Source organism: Oncorhynchus kisutch, linkage group LG5 (genome assembly GCF_002021735.2).
Source record: "Oncorhynchus kisutch isolate 150728-3 linkage group LG5, Okis_V2, whole genome shotgun sequence".
NCBI lineage: Eukaryota > Metazoa > Chordata > Actinopteri > Salmoniformes > Salmonidae > Oncorhynchus > Oncorhynchus kisutch.
In genome coordinates, this window is record NC_034178.2 from 44,726,892 (window position 1) to 44,739,476 (window position 12,585).

A 12,585-nucleotide genomic window follows, 5' to 3' on the forward strand; every position below is an offset into this window, starting at 1 on the left:
ACCATTCAATATATTTTAGACAATGGTAGAAGAGGGTATAGTTATGTTCAGTTTATCGCTAACCTTATCACAGGGACTTTGAAGCACTACAGCTACATGCTGATCTTGGAATAAACTGACGATAGCAAAGATTCCATCTTTGACAACGCCACATAAATGGAATAGGTACTAGCTAGCTTGATAGTCAATGTTTGCTTTAGTTTGCGCGCTAGCTCTGCAAATTCAGCTAGTGTGTGAACCCTGCCAACATTTAAAACATTTAAAAAAACATTGATATGGCGCGATTGACTGGATTAACCTCACGTCAGTTATGTGCATTGAGAGCCTTTCGGACAGTAGATACGAACCCTCTATCACCTTGCCAGCTAAAGAACTGGCAGTGGATCAAACCATTGTGAGGCAAAGGGCGGAGGGGTCGTAATCTTTTGAAACTTAAAAACGCGCTATTAAGTGTCTATAATCAGCACTAGTGCTTTCATTGCGTATTATTAATATTATTGAAATTACATAGTTATGTTTACAGTGATATATTTTTCCCAGGATGGGGGTCGTGTCCCCCCTGGGATTTCCGCCTATGGGAAGATGCCCTTCTCGAGTTCAGTGATGGACATCAGTCGCCAGGGGAGGGCACTGCGAGTTTGACAGGTTTAGAAGTGTGACGTAACTGGAAGACAAACAACAGGTTATTAACTCAATTTACTAACGATGTGCAGGCATCCCAACTCCGCCAGCCAAATTTAAATAACTTCAGGGGGGTTGTTGTCGGCGCACGTCAAGGTCTCCTTATAACCTTCGTCTCAATTCAATTAGATGGTTTCCCTCTCTTAAACAGCTCCAGTGCTCGTCACGGCAACAACGAGATGTTAGTAGATTATCTGGTCTGGGCTTTGTTCAAGCGCCACTGGCACATCCTGACCTACTGGAGCGTGTTCTTTAGTTTCGGGCTGTGTATTGCGTTCCTGGGGCCGAACATCCTGGACCTGAGGTGTCAGACCCAGTCCACTCTGCAGGAGATCTTCTTCTTCGCCCAACAGCTCTCTCTCATGCTGGGGAGCGCCCTGGGAGGAATCTTCAAGAAGATGTGAGTGTCAGATGTCTGGCTACTGGTGTGGCCAATGTGTACCAGCCAGGGTTGGGGTAAATTTAGTTTCAAGTGATTTTTAAACTATAACCTGGGATTTGTTTTTCGGCAACAGCAATTAACAGCAGCCCCTCCACTAGTTTTGGTGTGCAGCAGAGGGATTGGCAGTCATAACACCCACATGATAGTCTACTTTGAAACATCTTTAGTTTGGAAGCTATATATTTTTGTCCTTTAAGTTCCAGTTATTTGTGAACAACGGATGGAGTAAAAACACTTTTTATATTGTGGTTTATGATATAGTGCTAAACTCTTGGTTTCCATCCAACATTTTTATGAATGTAAAGTGGTCTCAGAGCATTTCATGTTATTCTGTATGAGAATCCGAGACACTCCATTTAGTATGATACATTATCTTACGTTTGGTATCGTTACATAAGACAGATGGTTACTTAAGGCAAAATCGAAAGTATAACAGTAGGCGTATAATATGAAGGTCTAGCAGCCCAAAGGTAGCGAGTTCTAATCTCACCACGGACCATTTTTGCTAATTAGCAACTTTACAACTACTTGCTACTTTACAACTACTTACCATGTTAGCTAACCCATTTCCAAACCCAAACCTTAACCCTTTAGCTCTATGACTCGGGAAACCATGCAGTTCATTAGGCTACAGCTGAAACAAGTTATGATGAACTAAACAGGATGGTGATCTTGATGCTCCTTTCCAATAAATATCAAGGGTCTTATTCTGGTGACATGATTGTCGATGCCTGACTGCTGTTTGACAAATGCAAATATTCTGTCTCTTATCCACAATAATCATCTTGTAGACTAGCTTACCTGCTCAGCCTACCCGCACTGTATCTGCAAGCTGTTGGCTAGAGTGCACTTTCCAAGACCAGAGAAGGCAAATTTTGCTATTTATTTGTGATCACTATCGGTAGAGTTGAAAATGCGATGGAAACACAACTTACGCGAAAATGTGTACATTATCGGTGTTTTGTTCCCCGAGCCACTTAGTTATCACTCTTGCCTTATGGCAAGGTGCTCCATCGTGCTGGAAAAGGCATTGTTTGTCACCAAACTGTTCCTGGATGGTTGGGAGAAGTTGCTCTCGGAGGATGTGTTGGTACCATTCTTTATTCATGGCTGTGTTCATAGACACATTTCTGAGTGAGCCCACTCCCTTGGCTGAGAAGCAACCCCACACATGAATGGTCTCAGGATGCTTCACTGTTGGCATGACACAGGACTGATGGTAGCACTCACCTGGTCTTCTCCAGACAAGCTTTTTTACGGATGCCCCAAACAATCGGAAAGGGGATTCATCAGAGAAAATTGCTTTACCCCAGCCCTCAGCAGTCCAATCCCTGTACCTTTTGCAGAATATCAGTCTGTCCCTGATGTTTTCCCTGGAGAGAAGTGGCTTCTTTGCTGCTCTTCTTGACACCAGGCCATCCTCCAAGTCTTTGCCTCACTGTGCGTGCAGATGCACTCACACCTGCCTGCTGCCACGATCCCGCAGCTGAATCAACTTTAGGAGACGGTCCTGGTGCTTGCTGGACTTTCTTGGGAGCCCTGAAGCCTTCTTCACAACAATTGAACCGCTCTCCTTGAAGTTCTTGATGATCCGATAAATGGTTGATTTAGGTGCAATCTTACTGGCAGCAATATCCTTGCCTGTGAAGCCCTTTTTGTGCAAAGAAATGATGATGGCATGTGTTTCCTTGCAGGTAATCATGGTTGACAGAGGAAGAACAATGACTCCAAGCACCACCCTCCTTTTGAAGCTTCCAGTCTGTTATTCAAACTCAATCATCATGACAGAGTGATCTCCAGCCTTGTCCTCGTCAACACTCACACCTGTGTTAACGAGAGAATCACTGACATGATGTCAGCTGGTCCTTTTGTGGCAGGCCTGAAATGCAGTGGAAATGTTTTTGGGGGATTCAGTTCATTTGCATGGCAAAGAGGGACTTTGCAATTAATATGATCACTTTTAATAACATTCTGGAGTATATACAAATTGCCATCATACAAACTGAGGCATCAGACTTTGTTAAAATTAATATTTGTGTCATTCTCAACTTTTGGCCATGACTGTACTGTTCACAGATCATAGGGTCTTACAGGAGGCATGTAGAGGTCTAAAAAAGTGCCTAAAATGGCCAATTTCATAATTTTCTCAAAGGTTTGTGACAAATGTTGTCCCCGCCCACACGGGACGGTTGAGCTAATGTGCGCTAATGTGATTAGCATGATGTTTTAAGTAAAAAATAACATTTCCCAGGACATAGACCTATCTGACATGGGCAGAAAGCTTAAATTCTTGTTAATCTAACTGCACTGTCCAATTTACAGTAGCTATTTACAGTGAAAGAATACCATGCTATTGTTTGAGTAGAGTGCACAGTTATGAACTTGAAACTGTATCAATAAACCAATTAGGCACATTTGGGCAGACTTGATACAACATTTTGAACAGTAATGCAATGAATAATTGGATCAGTCTAAAATGTTGCACATCACTGCTGCCATCGAGTGGCCAAAATTTAAATTACACATAGAGTCCTAAGTCATAATGGCCTTTCTCTTGCATTTTAAAGATGGAACATAAAAAATTGAATACACATTTATTTCTTTGTATTATCTTTTACCAGATCTAATGTGTTATTCTCCGACATTAATTTCACATTTTCACAAATTTCAAAGTGTTTCCTTTCAAATGGTATCAAGAATATGCATATCCTTGCTTCGGGTCTTGAGCTACAGGTAGTTAAATTTGGGTAAGTCATTTTTGGCTAAAATTGTGCGGGGGGGGGGGGGGTGGGGTCTGATCCTTAAGTTGTTTAAACTCTTTCCTCCCAATGACGTTCCTATATGAGAATTACCAGCGTAATCTGAGATTCCCCCCAAAATTCTGTTGCCGTGGAATTGCCCAAGTCAAGGATTTACAATTATACCACAGACTTGATAGACCAGACAAGGCTTAAAGTGCTTTGCTTCTGTTTAAAAGTGTGATACTCCTTGGCACAAATTAATTGAGTGCTCCATTGGTTCTTGCATTAGGCAAAGTGCTAACTGGATGGCATCAGGGTGTATTTAGTGTTCAGGATATGGGAGGGGTTGCCAAGATGCCTACAATGCCTTGTGGAGGCTGAGTGTGAATTTGTCTCAGTGATGCTCATGAATTGGGAAGTTGAGTATTTTGCTTCTGTCACCACCCCAGAACATAACAAATGACTGCCCTCTAAGAACTGCCAATATTGTTCCCATACCAATGAAGTTTGTTTGAACCAAATTTGTCTTGTGTGACATTCACAGATCTCCAGTCCAATCGTTCTGCTCTGATACTTTTTTTGAGTTAGTGCCACTGCCACATGACTGGGGTTTAATTACACATACACCTGTATCAGAGCTGAGCACTGAAGAGAACATAAAAACAGAAGGTGAAGGTGAAGGGGAGTAGAGAGAAACAGGAAGGGAGAGAGAGTGAGCGATGGGAAGAGAGCGATTGAGAGGTAGAGAGAGAGAGAGAGAACATATTCTGATGTTGGGGAGGGAGAGAGGAAAAAAATATGTACATATTCTGGTGTTAACTGCAACTTGCTGTGTTTTATTAGGGACCCAGTCTAATGGAACGTTAGTTCTCAAACCAGCTCACAGAGCGAGAGAGTGGAAAATTGGCAGGGCAGAGGTGGAGATAAGGCGGGGCTTGCTGGACACTAGGTGCCTCGGGGGTCGGAAACTCTGACAAACAGGGTAAATACGACTGTAGCATTTATCAGTGGAGATTGGGTCAAGGGGACATTCCTGCTACAATACTGCCCACGCTAGTAGAGCTGGAGAAACAAACCCTCAGCTACCCTACCTCTAGCCCTGGGTTAAGGCCAGAGAGGGAGAGCTAAGCAGGCCTGGGCACAGTCACTTCCTGGATGGGAGACCAGATGTGTCTAGAAGTGAAGAGAGGGCCAGAAAGGGGGCTCAATTACCTTGTTGTAACTTTACTTTCATTAATCTGAAGACTGTTTATTCATTTAATCCACTAACTATGTTTAATTGTTATCCGATTTTTAAAGTAATGATGTAACAATTAACTCATTAGAAATTTGGGGCACCATGGAAGAGGTTATTTAAGGAGTTACCATCTCCCGAATTAAACTCTATAAGGTCTTTACCTATAACATCCATAAAACAGTCAACATATTAATCAGAACCTCTTATTATATAATTCTGAACAATCGTAACCTCATACATCTGCAAAAAACCCAGCCTTACTCATGATTCAGTACTACATCAATTGGTTTAATTATTTATTTACTAGTTAACTTCTTCGAGATAGGGGGCGCTCTTTTAATTTTTGGATAAAAAACGTTCCCGTTTTAAACAAGATATTTTGTCACAAAAAGATGCTCGACTATGCATGTAATTGACAGCTTTGGAAAGAAAAAACTCTGACGTTTCCAAAACTGCAAAGATATAATCTGTGAGTGCCCCAGAACTAATGCTACAGGCGAAACCAAGATGAGATTTCATACAGGAAATGGTCCAGATTTTGAATGCCCTGTGTTCCAATGTCTCCTTATATGGCTGTGAATGCGCCAGGAATGAGCCTGCACTTTCTGTCGTTTCCCCAAGGTGTCTACAGCATTGTGACGTATTTGTAGGCATATCATTGGAAGATTGACCATAAGAGACTACATTTACCAGGTGTCCGCCCGGTGTCCTCCGTCAAAATTAGGCTATCAATATTCTTACACAAATGCTTGTTTAGCTATGGTTCAAAAGCATATTTTGAAAATCTGAGGTGACAGTGTTGTTAACAAAAGGCTAAGCTTGTGAGCTAATATATTTATTTCATTTCATTTGCGATTTTCATGAATAGTTAACATTGCGTTATGCTAATGAGCTTGAGGCTACAAATAGGATCCCGGATCCGGGATTGCTCGTCGCAACAGGTTAACTAAAATTAGAAAACAGGATAAAATACACACTTAATACATGAGAAGGTCCCTAGCGGACTGACAATATGACAGCTTGTTACAGAGGGGGGGGAAAGAGAGGGAGAGGTAAAAAGGGACACTTATCGTGGATACATTTTAGAACGATTCTCACATTTAATCAAATACTTTGCACACAAACCGGTGCCCATTTGAAATAAGAAATCATGAATGTATTTCTTTGCCGTTTTGAGACTCGTAATAGGATGGGAGGGTTTGAAGCGTTGTAGAATGGTCCTCTTCGATTCGCTTTCCTCGAAATCTGACTTAGGACAGCTAATCAGCCATACCAGTGATTGTCTGGGAGTTGAGATCCTCGCCTACACCTCGTGTTGATTGTTCAGGGTTCAGGATTCAGACCACTTTACACGTACAGCTGCCATCTGGCAATGTTCTGGTCTCAGAGGTGAAGTATTTTCTCCATTTGAAATGTGTAGCTCCTGCCTCACGTTTCCTGGTCTAATGTTTATTTCTGTTGACAATCCTTTTATGCCCTCTGGCCGAAGGGAGCGGTTCTGTCAGTCTGACGGTATCTGACCTTATTGGGGTGTGGCTACTTACTTATGCACAGTTTATAGTAGTTAGGAATGTGATTTTAGGAGGTATAAGAGAATCTCTGAACAAAAATACTTGAATACTTTTTCATATTATAGTATTGGATGGAAACTTTACAGATAAAGGGGATATACTTTCCAAGTTACAGTATTTCGTCCATAATTTTTAATGACGTCAAAATAAAAAACAGCATGACATTAGTTTTCTATAGTTCCCCACTGACCATTCAGTCTGTTAACAAAGGACATTCATTTCACCAATACTGGAGGGGAAAAGAGAATCCTCTTCTCATTACATTTATGACAGGGCGTGAGATGTGGTTTTTGCCATAATCCCACTATGCCACCATGTGCTGATGCTTGGCGTTGCCATGGCAATATCTGGCATGGCGATGGGGGTGATTGACACCATTGCCAACCAGTAGCTGGTGAAACTCTACCAGAAAGCTTCAGCAGTGTTCCTACAGGTCAGAGAGGGGGAGAGGAGGAGAAAGTGAGTAATCACAAATTTTCCCCTCCTATCTCCTCAGGTCCTGCATTTCTTCATAGGGCTGGGTGCGTTGGTGAGTCCCCTCGTAGCAGACCCTTTCCTGTCTGAGGGGAGTTGTGTTCTGGGGGGACATGACAGCCAACTCCTCCACTGACCCCCATCACCTTCGCAGCTCCCTGGCAGGCAAAGGGACAACCCCATTGCACAAGATATCCCACCACTTCCACCTCCAGACAGAGGGCATCATCATCACCACCAACATCTCCTACTCATTCTGGATCATGTCTTTTTATTAATGTAAGTGTATAAGCACTTTGTTAGCAGTTAGAATGTTGTGTTGTAGCTGTGGTTGATACAGTAGCTGCAGGTTAGCAGTAGTGGCTGGTTGATTTGAATAACAAAACAAAGGGACATTGTACCGCGGGGCAAGCTTCCTATAGATCACTGAGATAGATGGCTCTTTTAAATAACAAATAACCAGCGAGTCACAGCTTTTTTTATTTAATATTTTCAATTGTGTATGTTCTTTCTCTAGCTGCCTGTACCTGTAGCAGTGTATTTGTTGATGTACCTTGAGCGGCTGTTTCCCTGCTCCAACCAAAGCCCTCGTTTGCTGGACAAGGAGAAAAACTCAGAGAAGAACGAACAGGACCACAACATCCAGGGTAAGACGCCTCTCACCCAACCCAAGGGTAAGTCTAACAATACTCCCCTCACACCACCACAGGATAAGACACCTCTCACCCAACCCAGGGGTAAGTCTAACAATACTCCCCTCACACCACCACAGGGTAAGACACCTCACACATTCACCCAACCCAATGTAAGACCCCCCCCCCCTAAAATATCCACAACAGCTGCCAGGGTAGAACCCCATAGACACTACAGCCCCAACTCCAAACGTCTCACCAACTAAAACATGGCTAGTGCTTGGCTGGAATAAAAGCCTGAACACTGTAGCTGTCCAGGGCTGGGGTTGAAGAACCCTGAACTAAACATGTAATTCTGTACTGTAAATCCAGGTCACTGTGGTTTGCTTGGCTGCTGTAACTGGTGAAATGAAGGATCGCCCCGCCTCTTACTTCCTCCTCTACATTCTGGGTGGAGCCGTGCTCTTCATCACCGATGGCGTCATTGTGAGACTGAACTTTGCCACACACACACACACACACACGACTGCTCACTGTCAACCTACTAATTCCTGTTTGTTTAACCCAGGGTTCCTACACAGGATTCATTTACACATACGCAGTGTCTCCTCCCCTCTCTCAGCCAGCCATCTTGTGTGGCAATCTGACCAGTGTGTTCTGGGCATCTGTCACCGCGGGCAGACTGGCATCTATATATCTGTCATACAGATACACACAACAACGACTAATCAATGTCAGCCTGGTACAGACACACTTCTGTTTTTGTAAACTAGTAGTGTGTGAGTGTTGAAGTGAGAAGTGAAACGGCTTTATATGACGCGTCTGAGAAAGACATTATTGGAGAGATGATCAGATATTTGAGACTGGTGTATATTTTAAAACAGTCAGGTGGATACATAGAGGTCGTTATTGCACACTCGTACAACACACACACATACAATGTGAAGAGCACGGAACCCAGTTTGAATTCAAATAAAGTCAAACAAGCATTTAGAGGTAGATTACACATGGTAAATATTCTGATGTCCTCCTTACAACTGTATTTAGAGAGAAGGGCATGAACATATGATAACCAAAATAAATATCTGTACCGCTCTCCTGCTCTCCTGCCCTTCCCTCTATTTCAAGTGGGGATGATAGTGGTGCAGTGTCTGCTGTTGATCCTGTACTCCAGCCATGTGTTCATCTTCATGGGGACGTGTGTGTTGGGCCTCTTCATCAGCAGTGTGTTCCCCTGCATGGTGGCCCTCACAGAAGATATGGTCAACTATAAAGGTACACACACAGTAAGAATGCTTATATTTGAGATTATATAGATAGTCTCCTCTCCCTGCCTTAGGTTGTGTCACTACAGTCCTGGTGACCAGTGCTGGTACGGGAGAGATGGTTCTGCAGCTTCTCACAGGACAGGTAAGGAACACAGGAGGGCGTGTGTTTGACTGCTTTTTATGAATAGACTGTGTATACCAGGGATCATCGACTAGATTCCGCCACGGGACGATTCTTTATTGAGCAGATGGTTAGGGGGCCAGAACATAATGACAAATCATTTGTCGATTGCAAAGTGACCAAAAGAAGCCCAAACATGTATAATATTTTACTAAAACAATCATTTCAAACTTTTCTTACATTTTTTAATACAATCACTTGTTTCTTTATTATGTGTGGGAGTACTTAGGAACAGGTTTCCAAAATTAAAATCACTCAGAGCTGATTTCCTGTTGGGTTTTAGTCTTTTATGTTCAATAATGATTGAACTCTTGCGGGCCAAATACAACCACACGCAGGCCAAATTTGTCCCGCGGGCCACTAGTTGGGGAACCCTGGTGTACACTGTAATGTGTTTCTTTCTTCAGTTGATCCACAGCAAAGGCAGTTATAGTTTCCTGTTGGTTAGTATGATCTCATCCTGCATCGGATTCACTGTGTTCCTCAACCTACTCTACATTCAACAGCTACACAGGAGCTCCCAAGCAGGTACACACATACAGTTTATGAGGAAACTATTTTCGTAAAATAAAAGGATCTTATTTATGTCTCTCTACAGCCAAAGGTGCTTGTAAGGAAATCGCCATGACAGAGAAGCCTTCAAGCTAGTGATGGAGGCCGTGAGGATGAAACAAGGGACAGAGAGATGAAGACTGATCATTTTCTTTTTAAAATACAGAGTAAAGGGAAACACACCGACGACCCAACTGTTTAAAATGCCTGGAGGACAAGCAGCAACCACTGGAATTGATCCAGACTTTCTCCTCCTCTCTTCCAGCTCTCGTCAACACCCAGAGACAGTCAAGTTCAACCCAAAGACAATCCCTTCTTACCCAGTATCCACCCTCAGATCAAACATAAACTCAGATGGTTGATTCAGATTTAGCTGACTATGGATACTTACAATAGCCTATCCACTCAGAAATCAGCTGTTTGGAGTTATTTTTGTATGTTAGAACTGGGAAATGTTATGCAGTAGCTGTCTGAATGACTGTGGCATTCATAAACTAGGAGTTGGAGAGTAGATGTTAACTTTGCTTGTTTGTGTATTGATAAAGCAGTGCTTGTTCATGTCTTTGTCTTTCTAAATGCTGTCTGACAATGACACAGTGTAAAGCCATGAACAGCATGAGACCAAAGCCTCCTCCATTGACATGCTGCTTCTATAAACTCACGTCAGCTGGTATCCTGCTGGATCCTTGACTAATCCCAGTGTCTTATAAAGAGCTTTAATGTAGACAATGACCCTTGTGACTCAGGTGGAGCAATGGCATGAGGAGAAATGGAGTTGCTATGTGAGCAAGGTGTGGGTGTTGTTTCCTCACGGGGCCATCGCTAGATAAAAAGTGTGCATTTTTTTGGCGGAACTCCGTCAGGGTCTCAATTTACTGTTGAGTTAGATTAGTAGAATGAATACACAAGGTGCAATTTTGAAATTTGGTTATGCATCAGCAGTTTCTCTTATGTCAGTCACTCAATTAGCCAACCAAATCTTGCTTAGGGCCCCCAAAAGGCTAGGGCCGGCCCTGCTACCTCAAACACTTGTGTCACGGGGCCAGCCTTCCAAATCTCTTGTTGACTTGTGAGAAGCTTAGTCTTCCAGGGCTAAGGAAACACAGACAAGGTGACGAGATATTTGTTTTATTTTATAGTCTCACGTTATAAACGTTTCCTACTTCTCAAACATACACACGGCTGCACCACTCCAAGACAAGTAGCATGTAAACCTGTAAAAAGCATGTTGAACTAAAATAATTTACAGATGGTCAGTTTGAATGACAAATGGTCAGTTTGAATGACAAATGGTCAGTTTGTCATTTAACCTATAAAAGGAAGGGGAGGGACAATGACCCAAAACACACCTCCAGGCTGTGTAAGGGCTATTTTACCAAGAAGGAGAGTGATGGAGTGCTGCATCAGATGACCCGGCGTCCACAATCACCTGACCTCAACCCAATTGAGATGGTTTTGGATTAGTTGGACCGTAGAGTGAAAGAAAAGCAGCCAACAAGTGCTCAGCATATGTGGGAAATCCTTCAAGGCTGTTGGAAAATAATTCCAGGTGACTACCTCATGAAGCTGGTTGAGAGACTTCCCTAATATTAGAGAAAGGCAGATTATCCACTCGTCAGGTATCCCACTCACCGTTCTCTTACTAATGATGGGGATTTGGGCCTGGTCCAGGAAGAGCAGTACGTCCTTCGCATCTGCATCATTGAAGAAAAAATCCTTGTCCAGATCGAGGTGAGTACTTGCTGTTCTGATGTCCAGAAGATATTTTCAGTCATAGGCAACAATGGCAGAAAACATTATATACACACTTTTTTTTTATCAATGCGAAAAACACAAAATACCACACTTAGTCAGGAGCCTGTAAAATGACAGCTATCCCCTCCAGCGCCATCCAGTGTTAATATTGTTAAACATACAGCATGTCAATTTTCTAAAAAGAGTGCCCCAAAGAACATTAAGGCCTAACCTAATTTGCAAGACAACCACCGGTTGGATCAGAATCTGACAATTAATCTTGATGGTTGTACAGTCGTCTCAAAACTGTAAAGGACCTTGGCGTTACTCTGGACCGTGATCTCTCTTTTGACGAACATGTCAAGACTGTTTCAAGGACAGCTTTTTTTCCATCTACGTAACATTGCAAAAATCAGTAACTTTCTGTCTAAAAATTATGCAGAAAAATTTGTCCACCATTTGTCACTTCTAGATTTGACCACTGCAATGCTCTACATTCTGACTACCTGGATAAAGCCCAAAATAAACTTCAGTTTGTGCTAAACATGGCTGCTAGAATCTTGACTAGAACCAAAAAATGTGATCATATTTCTCTAGTGCTAGCTTCCTGTTAAGGCTAGGGCTGATTTTCAAGGTTTTACTGTTAACCTACAAAAAATATCATGGGCTTGCTCCTAACTATCTTTCCAATTTGATCCTGCCGTACATACCTACACGTACGCTACGGTCACAAGACACAGGCTTCCTTATTGTCCCTAGAATTTCTAAGCAAACAGCTGGAGGCAGGGCCTTCTCCTATAGAGCTCCTTTTTTATGGAATGGTCTGCCTATCCATGTGAGAGACGTGGACTCTGTCTCGACCTTTTTAAGTCTTTATTGAAGACTCATCTCTTCAGTAGGTCTTATGATTGAGTGTAGTCTGGCCCAGGAGTGTGAAGGTGAACGGAAAGGCACCCTTGCTGTCTCTCCCTCTCTCCACTGAGATTCTCTGCCTCTAACCCTATTACGGGGGCTGAGTCACTGGCTTACTGTTGCTCTTCGATGCCGTCCCTAGGAGGGGTGCGTCACTTGA

General features: G+C 42.8%; 1 protein-coding gene across 15 annotated transcripts; it reads left to right on the forward strand.

Moving 5' to 3' along the window:
• Positions 1-620: 620 nt before the first annotated feature.
• Positions 621-11,501, forward strand: LOC109891083 (major facilitator superfamily domain-containing protein 4A). 15 transcript variants are annotated; one of them, XM_031825142.1, is made up of 8 exons: positions 630-1,081; positions 7,169-7,425; positions 7,664-7,820; positions 8,151-8,520; positions 8,907-9,053; positions 9,118-9,188; positions 9,635-9,755; positions 10,045-11,501. In XM_031825142.1, exons 4-8 carry the CDS (start codon positions 8,187-8,189, stop codon positions 10,125-10,127), a joined length of 756 nt encoding a protein of 251 aa, XP_031681002.1. In that variant the 5' UTR covers positions 630-1,081; positions 7,169-7,425; positions 7,664-7,820; positions 8,151-8,186; the 3' UTR covers positions 10,128-11,501. The 15 variants fall into 15 exon arrangements, 10 of the variants coding, with proteins under 10 accessions (XP_031681002.1, XP_031681001.1, XP_031681009.1 ...); XM_031825141.1 differs by having other exon boundaries at positions 7,664-7,793; XM_031825149.1 differs by having other exon boundaries at positions 7,664-7,793; positions 8,151-8,264; positions 9,826-10,339.
• Positions 11,502-12,585: the final 1,084 nt, after the last annotated feature.

Excerpts from the sequence above, each read along its gene's own strand:
- LOC109891083 (XM_020483383.2), top strand. The coding sequence starts at position 8,187 with ATGAAGGATCGCCCCGCCTCTTACTTCCTCCTCTACATTCTGGGTGGA. Across the intron at positions 9,054-9,117 it reads AGATATGGTCAACTATAAAG|GTTGTGTCACTACAGTCCTG; the intron begins GTACACACACAG and ends TCCCTGCCTTAG. Across the intron at positions 9,756-10,044 it reads ACACAGGAGCTCCCAAGCAG|CTCTCGTCAACACCCAGAGA; the intron begins GTACACACATAC and ends CCTCTCTTCCAG.